The sequence below is a fragment of the Pezoporus wallicus genome, unplaced genomic scaffold (genome assembly GCF_028554395.1).
Source record: "Pezoporus wallicus isolate ANWC-B61680 ecotype Strahan unplaced genomic scaffold, APGP_CSIRO_Pwel_v1 contig_3568, whole genome shotgun sequence".
NCBI lineage: Eukaryota > Metazoa > Chordata > Aves > Psittaciformes > Psittacidae > Pezoporus > Pezoporus wallicus.
In genome coordinates this window covers 1,450,696-1,472,834 of record NW_026637826.1, presented here as the reverse complement: position 1 = coordinate 1,472,834, position 22,139 = coordinate 1,450,696, and the positions used below count along the sequence as shown (strand labels likewise).

Sequence of the window (22,139 nt, the reverse complement as noted above, 5' to 3'; positions counted from 1 at the left end):
ATTGTTGCAATAGTTTTCCTTACATTAAGGACACAGTCCAGGTTTTCCAGACTATCAAAGAGCAAGCATACAACAAAATAAATCTCTCTCACGGAAAAGCTTTATTAAATCAGTCACCACGATTAAGAAATTCCACAAAACTCCTAGGATTCAACTCACAGCACCTGCATGTGTACAGGTTACGTCTTGCACGTTATTTTCCACACCTCATCTTCAAAAGCATCATCTCTCTAAGTAAAAAGCTGGGAACCCAGCCTACGGTCAGCATACAGGAAATCTACAAAGCTTGACTTCTTCAGGCTGCCCTTTGGAAACAAGCTATGGGCCTGGTGACCTAGCCTGGGGATGGCAGCCACCCTCCCACCCAGAGCCAAAGGACTCCTCTTGCGACCTGTTGCTCACAGCTCACACACAGTAAATCTGCTGCTGCAGGTCAGCAGCATGCTCCTGCCCAAGGTAACGTTCACATGCCTGTAAAGACAACACTGCCCAAATGCGTGGTGCATGGAACACATGGGGAGCACAGCACATCTCCCAGCAGGACAGGGAATGACCACGTCGCCCTGGTCCCCAGACAGGCGTGGGGCTGCCCAGCTGGGAAGCGGCACTGCTGAGCCAGACCTTGGCAAGAGAAACCCAGCACCCTGTTCCAGCCAGGCTGTGTAAGCCCAGCCATGGGTACTGGTGACAGAGGGACCGCCTTAGCCAAACGGCTGACATCCAACCACCCCAAGGCGATGAGGGAGCTCCACATGTTTGTCACCATCCGGATGGCATCAGTCTGAAAAACAAACACTCCCTCTTCAAATGGATTAGGAGAACTTTGCAGCTTAATGACTGCCTCATTAGTGAGAGCAGGGTCACAGCCCCAGACACACCACTCTTATCACAAGATGCTCTTAGCACAGTGATTACTCTTGACCACTGAGGAAAGACCACGGAGCTCCGATTCCTCAGGACACAACAGCGGAGCAGTTGGTCCAATTACTCCTCTGCCCTGAACCCTAAACTTCAGCTGCCACGGAAAGGCGTGTGGCCACCTGGTAACTGCTGCAGGTAACGCGTTCATTGCTTTAGAAATGCTGTCAGCAGTTGTTTTCCCAGAGGCAAGGAGTTTCTTAAAGTGAAAGACCACCGTGGCTGCAGATTTCCCTGCACTTCAGCCAGCGCTGCGGGCAAACCAGCCATTACCCACAGCGAGGATGAATAGGAAAAGGTGATCTTGGCAGTACATTTACATATGCAGCGGTCTGAAGGCTTGCAATCATTCCTCCTGCTTTATCGCTGCGGGACCAGCATAGAAACAATGCCCACAAGATCAAAGCTCTCCATTGTTTTATCTAAATCTATTGTTTCATTCGGCAATCCTGAACCAAATTAAACCGTCTGGGCTCAATTCTTGCCATCTCCTACGTGCTTTCCCCTGGAGAGAGGAACAACCTGGTCATTCATTTAAAGATCTATTTTTCCTTTCTAAAGCCAGCATGCATATATTGAGGAAGACAAAGGAAGCCCTTCACCTTAAGAGAGAAAAGGGAGCATACCTCTCCTTTGGGGTATCTGTATCTGTATTTGTCTTGGTCTCTCAGTGCAAATTCAAGCGGATAATTTTCCTGTATTTCTTCATAAGTCATTTCTTCACACACTCCCTATACGTAATAAAAATCATTTAAGACCATGTATTTCCAGCAGTGCAAAAAGCAGATCTCACTCTTAAATAAAACCATATATAAATAACCATTACCAATTGTATTTTGTTACTCTGACATTTAAAGGCAAAATCACACACATGATGAACAGGACTGGACTCACACGTGGATAAAAGGAATCATTAAGTCTGTATATAAATTGAAGTCACATATATGGGCAAGTGAATCACTGAGCAAGGTCACGTTTTATCTACTGCACCTACTTATGTATCTTACAGGTGCAGTTGGAAAGAGCCAACTAGCAAGCTCCTCCTTACAACCCCCCAACTACCCAAACCGCTGCCTTCTACATTGGAATGTTTCACTGGGGAACATAAACCACTTGGTTTATGGCTGAAATAATTATGGCAAAATTTAATAGGATGCTCAGCCTTACTAACAGGAAGTAACAACAATTTTTCCAACCTCTAGAAACAGCTTAAATGACTTCCAGTCCCATGAAAGCCCTAACATTCCAAAACTCAGTAGCTCCTTCATCTTTAGGAAGCCAAGCAACTTACAACATGCTTCGAAAGCCAGAACTTACTGCATCTATCTCATTCAACACCTTCCACTGCTCATAAGGCACTCCCAAGGCTTCAGCAGTCTGAATTGTCCTTTTCATCTGGCTGGTCCAAACTTTCAAATCTTTGATATTTTGCTCATTAATAAATTGTGCCAAACTTTTGGCAAACTGAAAGAAAAAACATGAGGCAGGGGGTGAGGCTCGGAGCCAAGACGCTCTGTTCAGTTTGGAACACACAGGCCCCGGGCTCTGTAAACTCATTATAACCCTTCCAGAAGGCTAAGAAATGCAACACATTCTGTTACAACAAGAGGTACAGGAGAGGGAAGGAAAAGAGAACAAGGGAGATACAAGTTTTCTGCAGTTCCTATCTTTATCATCAGGGATTTTCCTTTCAGCTTTAACTTGTGAACCTTCCCAATTATCCAACATTTACAAGAATGCAGTTAAAAAAATAAAGCCTTGACAGCTGCTTTGGGCTGTAGGATAAAAACCAATTCCAACCAACAGAATGACAGATAAAAGAGCACGTACCAAATCACAACCCCCAAAATGTTTCCATTCATTTTCTACTACTCGCAAATGCAACTAAAACCCTTCTTAAGCATGTTAAGAGGAAAGGGCTGTAGAGGAAGAAAGCTGTAATTACACAGCACAAACTGCACACATGCATAGGATACACAAAAACCCAGTCACACTTGTGCAGGTACATACCTCTTTTCCCCTAACAGACAGTCCAGGATCTCCTCCTATTCTCCCTTTCAGATTGAGTTCACTTTCTCCGTGTCGACAGAGGTAGATTGACCGAGGAGTCACATGGATATTCATGAGGTAGTAGACAATCCGGCTCTGAATGTGATCCATTACTCGGTTCACAAGGTAACTCCTTCCAACATCCATAATTTTAATGTAAGAAAGATCCCTTGGAGGAGCAAACAAAAAGAAATATGTAAGATTCCAGTTTCCATCAGCATGCACCACAATCTCTGCCATTATAAAACAAAGAGGCAACAAGCCAAAGCAATAAACAAGCCCTCAATTACCTATGGAATATGCATTAGTCCTAACAAACAACTCAGTACCCCAGAGGTACAGGATGAATTCTGTTCCTTTCACAGGTGAGCTGCTCACGTCACTTTCTTTTCTGTTCCCTTTACTTGCGTGTTGTCTCTCAAATCTAGGTTCTGCTCTTGTTAAAATACAGCCCTCCCACTGAAGGAAGGGTTCAGTGGAGTCATTCGACTGCGGTAGCTTCAATATGAGATCCAGGTATTTCACGATACCAGCTATTTTTCTCCAGGTTATAAACACTTCCCCCACAGCAAGTATTTGATGGCATCCGGGAGCCAAAAGGCATGGTCATCACTTACCACCTCTGTTAATCCTTCTAGAAAAACTACAGCATCAGAAGGAGCTGGGACCAGCCTGATACAAGACATTTTCTCAAACACTTTATCAACATCTATTTACAGCACTGTAGTGTACCCCACCACTACCTCCTCTCAGCACGAGACAGGTTGTAACTGCAATTTTCACTGCTCATCTGAGCTGTACATTTCAGAGCAGCATCTAGTTTAAAGGAGGAAAATGGTCTAATGAGCTGAAAATAACCATTATGGGTTTCTAGTGAAGCATTTGAGACAGAGACCACAATAAACCAAGGAAACTGGTAATAAAACCAAATGGAGGTGATGAGAAGCAAGCATCATCACCTATCTCCAGTAGTGCTCTCTGAGGTTAATCATTACTATTTCACCCAGGCACAAGCATTAGGCCCATCACAGAAATTACATGCATGAACTGATCCGATTGAACCAGCTTCACACTGCTTACGCTCAATTACATTAAAATGCAGCTCAGCCTTCTCTACAGCACTGGTCCTGAAACAGAGCAGGAGCACTTGGTATGAATGCAGCTCAACATCCCACACCGAAATCCTGGACCCCAGCAAGAGAAACAGGGCTCCTCCTCATGTGGTTCATCCCTACCTTACTTTCAAGCATTGAAAGCGAATGAAAAACAGATGAATGCTTTGGCACAAAGGCAAATAATCCAAGCTAAGAAACTTTCTCACAGCCCTACATCTGCAGGATATTTTACAAGCACGAATAAATAAATTTAGGCATCCCATTTGTAAGATAGATGTGTTCAAAATTCATCTTAGCCATGCCAACAAACGAAGTTATGCTTACAAATCACTCGGGTCTCCTCTACAAACTAAACAACCAAGTAAGGATCCGATCTAAAAGAAGCCTGGGGTAATTCCTAAATGCTGGTTCTGTTCCAGAAGGATCATATCATTCTCCAAGTGGGAAATCAAAAAGAATATTGTCCCAGAGTAGATGTGTTAGCCGATTTTCCTCAAGCAAGCAAGTTCCAGGCTACATCCCCAGAGTAAACTCTCCCCAGTTTGCCAATGGAAAGAGAGCTTAAGCCATTAATTACTATAAAGCCCTAATCCCCAATACAGGATGCTCCATCCCCTAAGGAAACATCTTAAGATGACCCAGTTGTGATCACAGCATTATTTCATCACTTACTTGTCAAGAGTTTCATCTAACGTCTCATAGGAGTTCTTGTAGCACTCTATTCTCTTCATGAAGTCTTCTGTTGCTTCATCGTTACTACAATCAACATAGTCAGGACTACCCAGCTTCACTTGCTGTTTGAAATAAAACCAGGAGGGTAGCACATTTCTTTCCCTTTTTAATGCAATGTTTAAATAAATAGGAAAGGGGAGAACACAGCACAAAAACCTTGTATCCTGGAAGATAATTAAAATACATGCATAGCAAAAAGAGCTATTTTTCATAAACTTGAGTTATTATACGCAAGAACAGGAAAATAAATGTGAATTGTTCCATTAATGGGAGCTAATAGGGTTTTTGCTATTGGAAGTTCTTTTAATGTACTTCTGAACACACAGAACTACCTTTAACCTCCTAACTTAGAGCAGTTAAAGCAACTTTCCTATACTTACCACAATGTTTGCAGCGATGACCTCTGGATCTACACATACTGACTCAACAAAAAAAGTCTTCAGTCCAAAGGGGAAGTCACGTGTAGAGAGGAAGGAACAAGGAAGATGCATTAGAATGCCCCTGGAGACTAACACACACGAGCAGCACGTTACTCACTTCCATGCTGACCCCTTTTTAGCAGAACCATGTGTTAAACTTCCCTTCATTTACTCTGAAGGTTTCTGCAGACACTCATCAGAAATTGCTGGTTTAGCATTGCCTGAAGCATCATGTTCTGTATTATTCCCCCCCCTCCACAATGCTTGTAAGTGGAAAAATTTTACAGTGAGAAACATTTAGGATGGAAGAGAAGAAAATAAATGCAGAGGATACAAGTTCAGACGTATAAAGAGTAACTGATGTTTCTGCAATAAGATTTTGGAAGCCTGTCAACTAATGGAGTAACGCAACTTAAAAAGACTTCTGTGGTTTGCTGTCTCAAAGGTTTATGGAGATACAGGTTTAGAGGAAGTGAAGGATTACTGGGGAAGAGCTAAATACAAAACAACCCTGGACAGAAGGCACTAAACCACGGGAAGTTTTTTGTTTGCACAGAACTAACACAGAATTCCTTACGTTTTCTGTAGCAAAACCATGGACCGCACTAAGAATCTTATTTTAAATAGCTCTTGCTGACAGTACATTCAGAGCTACAGGTCCAGGATGAAAGAATTGAAGCCACAGCATGTAAGAGCTTAGTTACTAACAGGACAAACATTAAAGACAAGAAAAATGAGGACTGGGTGAGTTTTAATCACAAACAATGCTTGAGAACACAAAATGTACCACTGACTATACACCTAGGAAGGACATGGCTTATGCTAATGCACTTCTTAACCCGGAGTACTTGGGGATAAGGGCAAAACTACCCCTGCCTTACTTGTCCAGGTGTTAGCTCATTGCTCCTTGGCTTTCAACTCACCTTATAGCCATTTTCTTCACCAAATTTGTAAATAGTTTCTCTGCGTTCTCGGGTGGTGTTTGTGGCATCAAAGACCTGGAAATAATTACAGGGAGAGCGAGAAAGAAGAATTAAAGGAATATCCTAGCCTGTGAAAAGCACTGTGCTAGTAACAACAAAACCAAGGGTTCAAAGTCCCTCAATGCGAAGAGAAGCCACGAAACACTTCCCCTTTCCCCTCTCTCAACATGCTCAAGAGGCAAAGAGATGACACTCCTACTTTCCACCCTTGATTCTCTAAACACTAAAAAGCAGGAATATTTTGAAAGCACTACCAGCTGAAGACTGTATTTGGAAGAAGCAACCACAATTTAAGCCTAACCCACAGCAGGACAAAAGCTCCCTCCTGACCCATACCTGCATTAAATACTAATCCCTGGGTTTTTAGCAAACTTACACTACAGAAAAAAAAGCTGCTGCAATCAACATGCTATTCAAACTGCAAGTATAAAGCTTTTAAGTGGCAGAAGATGACATGGTTTAGTGTGAGGTGTCCCTGCCCATGGCATGGGGGTTGGAACTGGATGATCTTAAGGTCCTTTCCAACCCTAACTGATCTATGATTCTAAGATCTGCAAGACTTGTAAAGCCTGCCCATGGACTATAAGATAAATGCAGCCAATTTTGCAGGAACCAATGTCTGGCCGTGAACACACCAGTGTTTTACCAAACCATGAGGTTTGCCGAAGCATAGTTTACCTCATGCCCCCAGCACAACTTATAATTATTACTTCATGGTTTTCCCTGATTAACTAATGAAAACACCAGAGCTGCACCAGCAGTCTCAAGGAAAAGAGTGTTATGCAAATTAATGGGAATATGCCATATCAATAATTGAACAGCTGCTGGTTTGCATCCCAATATTAAATACAGATATGCAGCAATTTGAGTTTCTCCTGCTCTCCTCAGAGATTTCTCATGTTGGGAACAAAACTGCCAAGCAATACCCTGGATGCTTTTTGTTCAGTAAGTACCTTTCACTTGAAAGGCTAGACTTCCAAATAGAAACAGAAGTGCAACTAAAACAAGAGATATGTTTAACAGCACGTAGAATCATAGAATAGTTAAGAGTTGGAAAGGACCTTAAGATCATCCAGTTCCAACCCCCCTGCCATGGGCAGGGACACCTCACACTAAACCATCTCACCCAAGGCTCTGTCCAACCTGGCCCGGAACACTGCCAGGGATGGAGCATTGACAACCTCCCTGGGCAACCCATTCCAGTGCCTCACCACCCTCACAGGAAAGAATTTCCTCCTTAGAACCAATCTAAACTTCCCCTGTTTCAGGTTTAACCCGTTACCCCTTGTCCTGTCACTACAGTCCCTAATGAAGAGTCCCTCCCCAGCATCCCTATAGGCCCCCTTCACATACTGGAAGGCTGCTATGAGGTCTCCACGCAGAACAGCCCCAACTTTCTCACCCTGTCTCCATACAGGAGGTGCTCCAGTCCCTGATCATCCTCGTGGCCTCCTCTGGACTTGTTCCAACAGTTCCATGTCCTTTTTATGTTGAGGACACCAGAACTGCACACAATGCTCCAGGTGAGGTCTCACAAGAGCAGAGTAGAGGGGCAGGATCAGCTCCTTCGACCTGCTGCTCACGCTCCTTTTGAGAGTGATACAATGTGCAGAGAAGGAGGACATCTTCCTGTGTGTTACCCTCTCTCATTGAGCCCTTCAAATCACAAAGGTTGTTACTCAGTACGGCATCACCTCCCTGAACTTTCTCTGCAGCAACAAGGCAGATGTAACATCCAACTCCCACAGAAAAAAATCAAACCATATACTGAAGATACTGAAATGGCTCAGGCTGTGCATTATCCAGCAGACACACTGTTTTGTAGGGAAGCAGCTGAAGAATGCAACTCCAACAAGAAACTTACAGCCACGTGCCCGTTTTCTTCACTGAGGTACTGCCGGACGTCATTCAGCGCTGCTAAGGCACACTGTCTGAAAAATGAAAGAGCAAAACTCAAATGCTTGTACAGTTCTTTTATTCATGCACTTGTGCATTGTGATCAGAGTGCCCTGCAACTGTTAGGATAATCTCTCTCAAAAATAAATGTTTTTGTCATCAGGTACCCCCAAAACAGGGGAAAAAACCATGGAGGTCAACCAAGCTATACTAAGGAAACATGGTCAAGGCCATCTGCCAGAAAGAAGAGTCCAGTGCTCCTCAGAGCAACTGACGCAACTACACATCATCACAGAATACCTATCAACTTTGCTGACCAGAATAAGCTTTCACTCATCTAACGTAACACCAGTGAATCATCCCTGGAACTGTATTTTTTCCCCAATTACCTACTCATAGATACTTGCTTCTTAATGTGATTCTCAAAGAGGGAAGAAATAAATCAACTTAAGGTTTTTATCTTGCAGCCCCGAGGTAGAGTGGATAGACAACTGTTTTTCAGTAATACACTGCCTCTCTGTTCACCTACAGTGCAAAAATTGCTTATGGAAAAAAAAAAACCTCTTTAACCAATAAAACAGAGTTAATGACCAGTATTAGGGACAGAGGTGAAAATAAAATCCCTTTGTAGTCACCAACCCAATGTAATTAGAACTGGAGACCACTGGGGCCACAAACACCCCAAACCCCCCTCTCCCTACATCCTTTACACTTGGGTTAAATTTGGACAAGAACAAATTAATTTGCAACTCTCCTATTTCCTCAGGCCTAGCATTATCTTCAAAGCCCATTATGATTTCTAGCACATAAATAATACTGGAGGGCAACATTAATGTTGTACAGGATTTACTCATTAGAAGAACAAAGCTCCATTTAGTTCCATGAAGTACAATCTTTCTGCAATACCAACATAAAAACCTATCCCTTTCAACAGCCTTTCTCTGCATTACTGCTCTATTTTGACTTCCCAGACTGAAACATCTAATTCTTCTCTTACATTTAGCGTATCTTGCATGCACAGCTTTCTCTTGAAAGAAAAATTAAAGCTTTCCAATCCTGACAGTATTTCCACATTAGCAGGGTTAATGGCTGTCAGGAACCGAGATTCATCAGTGAAGTCTTCACTAAATAAATATAAACCCTCTTTACTCACTGCTAAGCAGGCAGTTTAGCTCTCACAGCCCATTTCATGTTCTATTCCCCACCATTTAGTTTAATAGGCGACACAGAGGCACATTAAAAGGTTTGGCTCTACCTCTAAGCAAAAGGTAAGGGCTTGCAAGGCTAATGCACCTCGTATCTACTTTCTGGTCCCAAAGGATCAGTTGGTTCTTATGCAAGTTCCCTCTCACATCAGCAATGCTCAACTGCTGCAGAAGAGGAAAGGGAAGAGAGAGAGGACAAGCAGAGGAACAGCCACAAAAGAAAGTCCAGACATCAGGAAAAGTCCAGACATTTTTAATGCTTGAGCTGAAGCAACTAAGAACAAAATACTCCACATTTTAAGTAGCCTAAACAAACTGCATGTCCATTCCTCTAGTATTTCTGATACTTCTCACTTTATACTGCACATTCTCCTATGTTTTCCGGAACAATAAATGGCAAAGAAAATCAAAAGAGCTTCCCATTCTGTAAGAAAAATGTAGCTCCCTCTTGCTCTGACCTTCTCTTCATCTACCCTTTCTCTTACATTAAAGCAGAGCCTTTTTCCAAGCAAGAAAGGAGTCTCAAGTGCTTCATCTGTGCACAGACATCACACTGATGCTCCCCTTGCTTTGAACAGCACTAGGAAAACAGTTTTCAAGGCAGTGCACCAACTGAATGCATCAAGCACCTGCACGGTGGGCAACAACAATTTCAGGGAGGGAATAATATTGTTTCATTCTGGCTTATTTGAATGGATAATGACAAATACATTCAAAGTACTCCAGGTGAAAAATTCCAGTATGCAAACCAAAAAGAAAAGTTGTTAAGCATTTGTTAGAACTGCTTCATTTTGAGGGAAAATATACTGGAATATCTGCAGGAATAGCAGCAAACACAACCTCTGAAAGGTGAAAAAGAATCCAGGATTTACCTTCTCTGCATTTTTGATGCTTTAGATGAAGCAATTAAGAGAAAAACAGCCCAACTTTTAAGCAGCCTAAACAAATCTCTTGCCTGCTTGCTCTAGAACTTCTCTTCCTTGTCATTTCATACTGCAGTCTCTTAAGCATCTTCTTGAGCATACAAAAACACAACTTAAAGCAGTCTTTATGAGCAAATTATACAGGGTAGCTTTCAGCATTGTGTAGCAAACACAGTCCAAACTTACCTCCTGATTTTCAAGCCTTCTTCATTGTCAGGCAGGAAGAATTCAAAAGATTTATACTTTTTCACCAAGTCTCGGCGATACTGACCAACATTAAATTCTGCCAACGAGAAACCGGGATTTAGTGGGAACTAACGATACTCATGGCAAAAGGACAAAAGTTCTGACAGCTCGGAAACCAAACTCCCTGCAAGGATAAAATAATTTAGCATGTACAAAGCCAACTTCTTGCATTTTAGGGGGGTTTGGTTGCTTTCAACTGCAACAAAAAAACATGGGAATGGCAAAAGAGCATTTGGGCAGTAGTTTCAAGAGTCATTTGGTCGTACTGCTGTGCTGCTATCTGCCGGTTTGCTTGAACATCACCAAAAAAAACCTTTTCCTCCTTCGCAGGGGGGGTTGGCAGTCTGTTTCGATAGCCTACAAAGAATCTAGCTGCTGCTTCTGTGCATATGTGCAGGGAGACAGCACTCTGATGGCACCTCCCAAAACGTCCAGCTCCTGTTTAACCAAGGGAGAGTACTAAATAGAACTAACCAATTTTGGTTTTGATAAACAAACCTTAAAATTCAAGTTGTGGAACCATTTTGTCAGAACCCTGCTCAAATATTTCTATTCCTCAAGGATCAGCACATACTATTGCACAACCCCTGTTCCAGTTATTTTATATGCTTAAGTTGTAAAAATCTCAACAAACCATTCAGCAGTATTACTGAACATAATCGTACTGTGATCTCTTGTGGCCAAGAAGACTACTCTTTACCTGGGCAAAAGTCCATAATGTCAATGGCCATACACGTGTCACAATACCGGATATGGGATTAGGGCAAGGCAGTTGTTTTGCCATAGAGGAGACAATGACACTGTATCCTAATGAACTTCATCCAACAACTCTGAAAGTAGGTCTCTGAAGTGCAATTGATGCTTTAAGGTGTTTCTGACCTGTAGGTTTTCTCTGCTGAACTGCAAAGCATTTTTTTAACATCAGATCAAACTTAAGTGCTCTGTTTGAGAAGCTGCCAAGGTGTAACTACTCGAAAGACTTCATTTCTAGAAAGAAGAAATGGAGTAATACACACAATTGCCAAATCGCATTTAAGAAAGAAAACACATAGAATAGAGTTCAACCACCAGCTGCTGTCCATAGACTGCTCTCGGGGACTGGAAGCAGAGGAAGTATTGCTTAATCCCCCAAAAAGTCAGGTTTTGCTCGAGTTCACCAATGCTGATGTCATTTTTTTGTGGTCAGATGCGTGACATGGATTACAGTACAATCCAAGTTATTCTGTCACAGGATGAATGAGCACTGGTCATACCAGCGGCGTGAAAGGATGGCTCCTTGTCAGAAAAACAGAAGATGAAGGAGCTCAGAAGGCCAATGTTGCAGGCAGTAGCCCTTTAAAAATCAAAACCAATGAATTTCTCAAGAAGAAATAGTTACTGCAAGGGGGTCATGCAGAGACATGGAAAAAGTGCTATCTAGCGGGACAATCTTCAGCCCTTACTGTTAACATGCACCCATGCGGAAGAGTTTCACAAAGCTAACTGGAATCACAATTACCACACAGCCAGAACTGTTCCAGAAAAGCTTCCCTAAGTTTAGTATCTAAAAAACACATTGCAACACAATTCTATTCAGGCATCTAATTGACCTCATTTCCTCCAAAAAGCTCAGACAAAAGTCCTTTGTATTTTTTTACCATTTCACATTCTAAACAGGAGAGGATTTTGGAAGAGAGAAAAGAAAACGCAGGACTGATTGCTGAAACGGTTCAACTAACATCAACCCTGGGCTATTTGCCTCCACCTTATGCTCTTGAACTCTTCAGCTTGCTTAATACATGTCACATGAAAAGACAGCATTTATCTTTCCTCGGGTTTACACAACCTTGTAATTTTAACCATCTCTCTTGGAGACTAAGAACACTCTCGGTATTAAGTGCAGGCTAATATTAAGAGCTAAAGGTAACTGATGTTAGGGCTATTCACCATGTATACATAGGAAGAAGTTCTTTCCTGTGAGGGTGGTGAGGCACTGGAATGGGTTGCCCAAGGAAACTGTGAATGCTCCATCACTGGCAGTGTTCAAGGCCAGGTTGGACGAAGCCTTGGGTGAGATGGTTTAGTGTGAGGTGTCCCTGCCCATGGCAGGGGGGTTGGAACTGGATGATCTTAAGGTCCTTTCCAACCCTGACTGTTCTGTGATTCTATATCTTTGTAAAATGAGGTAGCAACACCCTAATTATTTTTTATTAAGCACGACTGCATGTACTTTCTGATGTGCTGCTCCCAGTAGCCAAGGAACTCTTCCTGTAACTGAAGCAGACTACCCCTACCTATTTTAGTGTACCTGGGATACATTCAACCAAGCATGAACTGGATGTGGACAATATCTTGTTTGTTGCCCAATACTGGATTTTTGCTTTGTCATACAATAAAATGTTCAACACAATGACATACATACATCTTTACAGACATGCATGTTATACCTAACATACAAGTATAGTTTTATCACATACACTTTATCAGCTTGGATATAGGCTAACCTAGTTAGATTGTTACTCCATTTCAGCCTAATGGATAAAAGCGACATACCCTGACACTGCTCATTAGAAGGGTTATACTGAGTGAAAACAGTCAAGTGACAACTTCAATCCTGTAAACTCTCATACTCAAGCAATGTAACATACCCTCCATAACGTCTTATCTAAATAAGGCAACAAGCTTCCAAGAGGTTAAGAAAACACCAACTAAAAAAAGCTACACCCTCGAATCAAACAGCTGTTTAAATACAGGCCAGAACTCTTTACCTTGACTTCTTAGAGCTACTAGGAAATACATGCATGATCTAGGATGTTTTATGTTATTTAAATGATTAACTAGTCATAACTATAAAGCTATCATTACTGCACCAGACACAGACTCACAGAACACTAGAGCTATCTTTTTCTTCTACAGAGGTGGAGGAAAAGGCAGGGGAGAAGGCATCTCAGAACCTCCAAACAGACTTAGGTTTTATTTACTTGCCTATCTAGGCCCACAGAGTACCACAGGAGCTCAGGAATGAGGCAGGACAGCCAGGTCCTTGGCACAGCAAAGCTGAGCTGTCGTTTCCCACTCACAACACACATATAAAATCCTTAAGAGAGTCATAACAAGCGCTGCTCCAGTTCCTATGGCTCTTAATATTGAAAGGGCTGTTAACTCATTCCACAAATGCAGTTACACGAGGAGTTACACAAGGAATTAGACATTGCACAAAGGTCACAGAGAACAGAAGATTGAGAAGTCACAAGTGCCAACTGCTCATCCACCTGCAAACAAGATTCCCTTTCACCCACATAAACCAAGGGAAGAAATCTAAATAAATAAATAAGGACAACTGAAGTGTTAAGGGGCAAGGGCAGAACACCTGGCAGAAGGTGGTAAAACAACAGTTACCAGGATACGTTTAATTAACACCTAAATGGAACTGAGAGCCTTGTGTATGCTATTGCTTAAGACTAAGTTTACAACACAGAAGGATTTTAAGTGGTCAAACTTTGCAATGTAATTAATGGGAACTAAACTAAACACCTAACATCTGCCCCGTCCTTCTGATGTAAACAGAAGTAAACGCATCACCTTTTGTAGGCACTCCAATCCAATTCAAATAGCGTGTCAGCTTCTTGGAGATGTAGGTTTTTCCTCTTGCTGGGAGACCCACCATGACAATCAGAGTAGGGCAATTGGTCATACATACTGAAACAGAAAAAAACAGAAAACTAGGATTTACCATGAATGCTCCCCACGAGGCGAAGGCTTACACTGTGGTGGAGAACTACAACCCATGTGCTGTCTGGAAGTGACCATTCGGGCAGCTCATGCATCGTGTCTCACTGTTTCAGGGGGTTTCTTCAGGGGTTCCGTGGACCCAGCCAGGGGTTTTATGCTGTGTTGAGTTTTGGAAGAGCGAGTCAGTGGCAGTGCAACACTGGACGCGTGAGTTGTGTGCAGGCAGAACACAAGAAGCCTATGTACTTACATACGTGTTTTAAGACATACAAAAACAATACCAAAAGGACACTGACATCTTAGTATCATAGAAGGGTTTGGGTTGGACGGGATCTCAAAGATCATCTAGCTCCAACCCCCGTGCCATGCGCAGGGACACCTTCCCCTGGACCAGGCTGCTCAAACCACTGAGTTCAGTGCTTGCATTGAAAGGAAACAGCAAAGTGTACACGATTTAAAGACAATTTTTAAATCTTTAAAACAAGTCCTCAACATTGTTCTTGGGTTTTGAGCAAAACTAGCGTGACAAATGCAGCTTAATACATCATAGCACAACATGGTACTCGTTATTTCTTATTTCTCCTTTCAAGAGAGGTTTTTGTGTTAGTAAGATTTAAAACCAGGACTAACTTTGACTGTTCTTCAATGATTACTAGGAATAAAGTACAGGTATTCTAAGCATGTACAATAATCTGATAGATATATGTACAGAAGTACTTTAGCAAAAGCAGTGTTTAGTCAGTAAAACACAATCCTGTAGTCATTTAAAGGAGTTACATGGATCAACTGAAAACCTTGAGGCCTTTCCTTTCAAATGACAAGTTTTTGAGCAGTTTAATGGCATAAAACCATGGATACCTTGCATGAATCTATCACAGCTACAAGGAACTGCCTAAAAAGAAAGAAGACATTAAAGAGGTGCAAAGATACCACTGGCTCCCCCCATCCCCTACTTCAAAGGGCATTAATTACTGTATAATCAACACGTGCATCAGTTTCCTCAGTGTCTTGAGAGAGGAGTCAATTTGCTTCCAAAGACTAAATCACAGTGTTACGCTGTAGGACGTAACCAAGCTGTTGCGCAAACCACCGTGAGTGCTTAAGGTTTCCGGAGGTTGGACTGACAAAGTCCCATCCCACAAAGTCACTGGCACAGCTACTCTGCAGAGCAAACCCACGGATTAGCAAAGCCAGATGCACTGCCTTAAAACACACACTGAAAACAAAACCAACCCCAAAGCCATGAAAAACACACCATTTTTCATGAGAGAGAGAGGATGCAAAACCATACCCAACCTCACACCCATGAGACAGTCTACTACTCCATGTAATGGAAGTTGCAGGGAACTGAATGCAAACCGAAACGGATCCATTCAAACCCGTCCATGTCTCTAGAAGGCCACTTATAAAAGCCCTTGGAGTAAGCTCCTCTGTGCAGAAGCTGATAAACAAGAAAGATAACGTTTTCTTGTCCCTTCGCCTCTTTGTCCGAAGTTCAGGCCTGTGAACCCTGTCTCCAAGAGAAGGCAGGCAGACTCGGGGGAAACAAAGTCTATCAAGTGCAAAGAGTACACTGCTTACTAAACAGCTTTGCTTCTAGATTTAAGGGCAATAAAACAAAATACTGAGATAACTGAAATCCTTGAGCCCCTTAAAAACTTTAAGGGAAGACACTGTTCATCAAAGGCTCTTCACCTGAAACATCTAGCTCAAGTTTTAAACAATTTTCTAGCATAAGCAGTGAAACAAGAGTGGCAAAAGACAAACTAGGATCTGTATATGGAAAGGCTCTGTACACAGTGCTCTGCAAGGAACTGTGCTAATGAAACAGGCTTCCTGACCCATTCTTTACCAGAATTTACCAACTAATGCTACTCCAGTATCACCTCTCTTTTTCTCCTTCTCCTGGGCTGAGCCATACAAAGGCAGCCCTCTCACACAGTAACTGCCTTCTGGTAACGTAGCAATAAACATATACTGGAGTAAAATTAAGGGCTAGGAAAATGCCATGAAGAAACCTGCAATCTACTTGAACGGTTGCTTCACATATTACACCAACAGCTGCTCTCTAAGCCAAGTCCTGCTGCCTAATCTGTTCCTGATCACTCAGTGCACCACTCTTTACTGTGTGACAATGCACTAGAAATCAAGGGAATTATCTGTTCATCCCTATCAAGTAAATTGCAATCCTCCTCTGATTAGCTACCAGGCTGACCCAGAGAGCTTTTCCTCTTTAAAGGCAGGTACCAGCAAGACAGATTCCCTGCACACCAAAAGGAGGAATACCACTCATTCCAATGATGCTAATACATACCTCCATAGCCCTGTAAACATCACTACACAGTACATGGTGCTACAGCACATACCACCCCTTAGCACTTGTCTTCAACAAGGAGGATGCCAGTTCACAATCCAGGATTTGGCTGTTTTAACAGCACACACAAGACTCAGCACAGCAGAGGGTTCTGTCTGCTTCCTTACAAGGCTTGGTTTTGCCCATTAGCTCAGTGAGAAAGTCAAAGACCAGAACAAAACACCAAGTTCTGAGCATGCAGCAAATATTCAAACATTCAACAGAATTTTATCACCTTTATCTGACTAAGCCACAGCTTTCTTAACAAAATGTTACCCAGTGCCAGTGAGAAGCACTCATTCCAACCACAGGATTCAAAGGATCTGTGTGTCAAAACTTCCACCTTCCCTTGAAGAAATGCACGCAATTCTGACATGAGGAAATAGAAAAAAAAAACCAAACAAACCACAAGTTACACAAATCTAACTCCTGGAATGAAAAAAGCCTTTCTACTTTAATCTTTTCCCAACAGCACACTGCTCAGTTCCCCCTTTCACAGCACCTCATCATTCACTTTGTATGAAAAGCTACCTGCAGCATAGAAATAGTTATATAGGAGCAGGTTGCTGAGCCAAGGCAGACTCCTAAGTGCAGATTTCTCTCAATTCCTTACCATTGGATTGCCTGGTTTACCTCCAGAAATGTCTCTACACAACTAGTCTCGAGAAAACAAACTCATTTTTTAATGCTGCTTCACATATATAAGTCCTATGGATGTGCTATCAACACTGATTTTGCTAGGGGAACATGCACATTCAGAACAGTAACCCAAAACTTACAGGGTTGTACGCCATCAGTCGCTAAAGATGCCCTATGACTTTACACATTCTTCTTCTCTAAAATGTATCTGTAATATATGCATGTGAGACTGCATGTTTATAAACAGCAGCATCAACAGGAACTGTTTGTTGCATCCCCTCACTCAGAGGGAACACACAAAAAACGTGCTCAAAATACCAACCAGTGAAGGAAAATGGCCAAGTGATGAAGTGCATTAAAATCAAGTACTGCAGTTTAAGCAAAGTCATTATCGCAGCTAAGTGTTCCTTCTATGCTACTGAACAACACAGCATGTCGCAGCTCAAGAGTGCAGTTATGACTGCCTACCCTTCTGAAGTTACGAACAGCCAAGGAAAGAAGAAACAACATGCTCATTTCTTGCCTCTTAAGTCTCCATTGTGAAATAATGCAAGATCCAGACGGTTGAGAAACAAACTGGGACACTGAACAACCTCTATCAGCTGTACAGCATTTCACCAGCCCACGAAACTCTTGTGAAATCAGAGACAAGAGGTGGTATTTTTCAAGTCCTCCTCACAAGTTATTGGCTGTCCCTTCCACCCAAAATGAGATTTTGTCTTCTCCTTCTCTGCATTAAATTTTGAAGTCAATTTTTAGGGTCAGATGCTTTTTGTGTCCAACTGCCACAGTTTGCCGTCCAAAGTTTACAAAGGATTCTTGATGTTTCTGTGGCCTTCGACCCAAGGCCTGTCCTCCAAAAGCACTGCACTATTTAGAGGCTTATACACAAACATCTTAAACCAACACAACCACCCTTCCAAATAAGGCTAGCACTACATGTTTTCCCCTGCCATCCAACTTGACTATTGTTAATCCATTTGTTTCCTGTTGATCAGTAATGACAATCAGTCACCCTTCTTGGCATCCCCCAGCGAGGAATTCCCCATCCTGCTGCTCTTCCTGAAGAGCACCCTGCTCCTGTACCTGAAGTCCATTATCTTCCAATTCGCCTCTCCTCTTTTTGTCCAAATCCCCCATTTCTAACATCACCTTGGTACAAGGGATTCAGAATTCGTACTTGTTCTCTATCCAGCCTCCTGCCACCAGCTGCTCTCAGCAGCGCTGCCAACCACGTGCTCCAAGTCACCATTTGCTTCCTACAGCTTTGATGCTAACAGCGATGCCCCATCACACATCCTGATCCTCAGGCTACAGCTGGGTGCTATCCTCACCTCATTCACTTTCTCCATCTCCAGCTCCTAGGGTTGTGAGCACAAACACACATAAGCAGCGGGAGCTCAAAGGGTAGAGTTCTTTAGGGCAAAGATAACCATTTGATTTCTTTTGAACCTGATGTACATTCATACTGCTGTACAAGCATCAAACAAGAACTGTCAGAATGACAAAATTCCAGCAGCTTTAGGGAAGCAAAGCTGTTAACAGCAGCATGGGGGGGAAGTGTTTAACCACAGGAAGTTCACTGTTTATCTCTCTATAAACATCCTCTGCTAGGCTCCCAAAACAACTTTCACTGTACCATACTTTATTACTTATTTTTACGTCCATATTTGTAGCTCACTGCTTGATTCATAAAGCTTGAAGCCATACGGCATCCAATGCCAAGAGCAGCTTTAGTGCAGCCTATTTACAGACAAAACCTTTCACACAAAGCCACACCAGGTAAGTGGCAGTTATTAACAAAAACACACACTTCTACTGCCTGCAAGTCTTACTTTAGAGGGTCATTTAAAAGTTGTCTTACTGGTCTCACTAGCTGTAAAAGCTCAGTCAGCCACACATGGCCAGATCTTCTCCTTGAAGACCTCGTAAAGCACAGACTAAAAGAACCAGCTCTTCAAAGCCCTCTGACAGCTAAACCCTGGCACAGGTACCCAGGTTTCTTCTTCCTCAGGTAATGAGTTGCTACAGCTTTCAGGAAATCAGACTAAAACCGGCTAACACAGGCAAGTCCCATTGGAGATGGATCTGCTGAGTCCTCAACTAGAAGCATGTATGATTCTGCTCACCCATCTTCTAAAAAGGTAAAATAAGACTAAAAGTAGTGCATGTCTGCACACAGGACATCAGCATGAATAAGGAAATAAACCAAACCAAAGGAGACTGAAAGAGTTCATCTTCCTTAGCCTAGGAATTCAGAAGACATCAGAGCAACTACCTTCACTGCTTCCACTGGAAAGCTGCTCTTGAGGACAAGAAATCCACTTCCAACTTGAGCTTATGTTAAATACTATTGTTCAAAACACAGAGTTACTTGCAGCAGCAGAGATGTGGAATGGGTCAACCCAACACTGCCCCACATAACCTAGCCTGGGCAGTCCATCCTGTGCTGTCTTGGCATGGCTACAGGACCCATGGGTCACACTGGTACATCAGAACACGGGATGACACACGATACATGGAAATCTGAGGAGAAAGGGCTTCACAGTACCCTTGCTCAGGAAAAACTAAGAGTGTTCCATTTGCTGAAACAAGATACATGCTTTTATCAAGGAAGAGTAAGTCCTGCTCCTCTCTAGGCTGTTTGTAATTACTATGGATCACAAATGACCGTAGACACATTATGGGTAGAGCTGCAAGAGCAAACACGTGCAAAAGGATTGATTAAAACTGTCTTTTCAAATCTGTTTTTCTAGGAGAAAGGATTTTCAATTGTAAAGGGTCCTGGGCACCAAAAATAGAGAATCTAAAAGGAATCTTTAAAAAAAAAATAAAATTGGTATACATGGGTTTAGTTATAGCTAAATAATTCTGCCAAGACGATTCTGTCACCAGTTTACATATGACCAATACACAATTTTGTTCCTATGGGGATTTTTCGGTGTATCTGTGCCACATTAAGGCTAAAGCAAAGCGCTCTCCTTAGCGGGTTCACAAAAGCCATTAAACACACCTTCTGACACTCTTCCAGCACTCAGCTCCTCTCAACACCTGCTGGTTTTCAGGTGCTGGAGTGGTTCAGTTCACACAGAAACTACGTCTGCTTCCCTAGCTCAAACCAAGGCAGCTCGGGCTTTGTGTTTAGCAAGCGCTGCTGGACCAAAGCAGGGCCAGAGCCGAGAGGCAGCAGCGCAGGGCCGCCTGCCATACAGCAGAGCCCTCCGCTCGCTGTCAGCGCAGCCTCTTTGCATGACAAATAAGAACAATTCCACCCCACAAAGCCCCTTTTGTCTGCAGCACCGCCGTGTACCGAACCTCGCTTCTGTAAGTAAGGCAGCAAAGAGGAAATAACCACGTGAGGCGAAGTTTGGTAATAAACTATGGTTTACACACGCCACAGCCTTAAGTCTGTAGGGACTGATGACTTGGTTGGCTGCACCTCAAAATAAAGCAAGCCATTAACTCGTACAACAGATGGCCCGCTACAGCACTGGCCTTAAAAGAAAGGAATGCAAGATACAGTGACATTTTTAGGGCTCCCTTCAGGAAGAACACGCTGACTACAAACGCTGCTTGGAACCAGAGCCTCGTACAGACCAGAAGCCACTGGAGCAGACCCTGTTTCCAGCGCAGTTCTGTCCCCTTCCGCCCGGGCGCAGCTCCAGCAGCTCCGCCGTTTTCTGCCTTCCCGTAGCGGGCGATCCCCCGCGGCCGCCCCACCTCCGTTCACCGTCCCCGCACATCACCCGGCCCCAGGGGACCATTAAACGAGTCCTTCACACCGGGCGCGGGTTCAAGCCCCAACGGTAACGGTGGCGGGGCCCTCCCGCCTCTGCCCGCTCCCCTCGCACCCCGACCCCGCTGAACGCGCATCGCCCCCGGGAGGGGCTCCGCGGGCCCCGGTTCGCCCGCTGCGGCCCAACCGACCGTGGGGATGAGGAGGAGGAGGAGCGGCCGCCCGGGGGTCCCGCTGACAGCTGCCGCCCGCGGGGCTCCGGCAGCGCGGCCCGGGCAGACCCCCCCCCCCCCTCCACCGGCCCCGCTCACCGCCGCGCTGGGCGCTGTGCCCCGCCGGCAGCCCGTTGTCGTAGGGCTCCCATGTCTTCTGCAGCGGGTTCTGCGTGAGCTCCCGGGCCGGCGCCGCCGCCGCCATCCTCGGCCGCCTCCCGGCTCCCACTGCAGTGGCGGCGGGCGGAGCCCAACAGCCCTCAGCGCGGCGGGGGCGCGGCCGGGCCCGGGCAACCCCGGCCCCGCGGCTGCCCTGGGGGAGCCGGCGGCTCCGCCCCAGGAGGCCCGGGGCAGCGCTGGGCCCTGCTCCTTCATGGAGGCTCCCCCGGCCCCGGGAACAGCGGCCCGGTGCCCGCCACACCGGGTCTGCCGCTGCCTCGGAACGGCCACTTCTTAAAGCCCTGAAAATACACGTCCAGGGAGCATAGTGCCTGTTAGGAGCACTGTAACACCGAACGAGTTGTTCCTCCAGTTCACTGTTTTATGGCCTGAAGGCTAAATTAATATCGATGCAGAAAGCCATAAATAAACAATGGCTTTCTAACGCCTCGTTTAGTTTAATAATTCACGACTGACACTGGAAGATCCTGCTCTGCAGTACGAGCAGCGGCACGGCCCAACACAACACCCGCTGCCGCTATCGGCTTTAGAGCCGAGGGAAAGCCGGTTCCTTACTGGGCTGAGCCAAGTCGCAGAGAGCTCCGTATTCCGCTGTTACACGCAGCCCTGTGTGCTTTACAGACGTCCAGCGAAGCACACGGAAAATACGGCAGCGGTGCAATACACGTTCTCATTATTATTCACTCTATTAATACTGGTCTAAATACAGCAGAAGGTCAGTACATACCTACATCTTTTTATACCAGACTCTGAGCATCTGAAGGTCACTTTTAGCTCTTCCATTACAAGAGAAAATCAGTGCCAAGGTATCTGGGGAGACCG

At 44.1% G+C, this 22,139-nt stretch overlaps 1 protein-coding gene across 8 annotated transcripts in view; it reads right to left on the bottom strand.

Moving 5' to 3' along the window:
• The window catches only part of LOC130598371 (6-phosphofructo-2-kinase/fructose-2,6-bisphosphatase 4), a 48,615-nt gene that overhangs the window by 11,994 nt on the left and 14,482 nt on the right, over positions 1–22,139 (bottom strand). For 3 of the 8 annotated variants that reach the window (XM_057407731.1, XM_057407732.1, XM_057407730.1), the window contains exons 1-10: positions 21,237–21,415; positions 14,048–14,164; positions 10,427–10,523; positions 8,081–8,147; positions 6,157–6,231; positions 5,195–5,251; positions 4,755–4,876; positions 2,929–3,136; positions 2,236–2,382; positions 1,545–1,649 (exon numbers count right to left, since the gene is read on the bottom strand). In XM_057407731.1, the coding sequence (XP_057263714.1) occupies positions 1,545–1,649; positions 2,236–2,382; positions 2,929–3,136; positions 4,755–4,876; positions 5,195–5,251; positions 6,157–6,231; positions 8,081–8,147; positions 10,427–10,523; positions 14,048–14,164; positions 21,237–21,342 (1,101 nt within the window). In that variant the 5' untranslated portion in view covers positions 21,343–21,415. Of the gene's footprint in view, positions 1–1,544; positions 1,650–2,235; positions 2,383–2,928; positions 3,137–4,754; positions 4,877–5,194; positions 5,252–6,156; positions 6,232–8,080; positions 8,148–10,426; positions 10,524–14,047; positions 14,165–20,786; positions 20,913–21,236; positions 21,418–22,139 lie in introns of those variants that run through there. The other 5 variants (XM_057407734.1, XM_057407733.1, XM_057407735.1 and 2 more) reach the window with 3 other exon arrangements.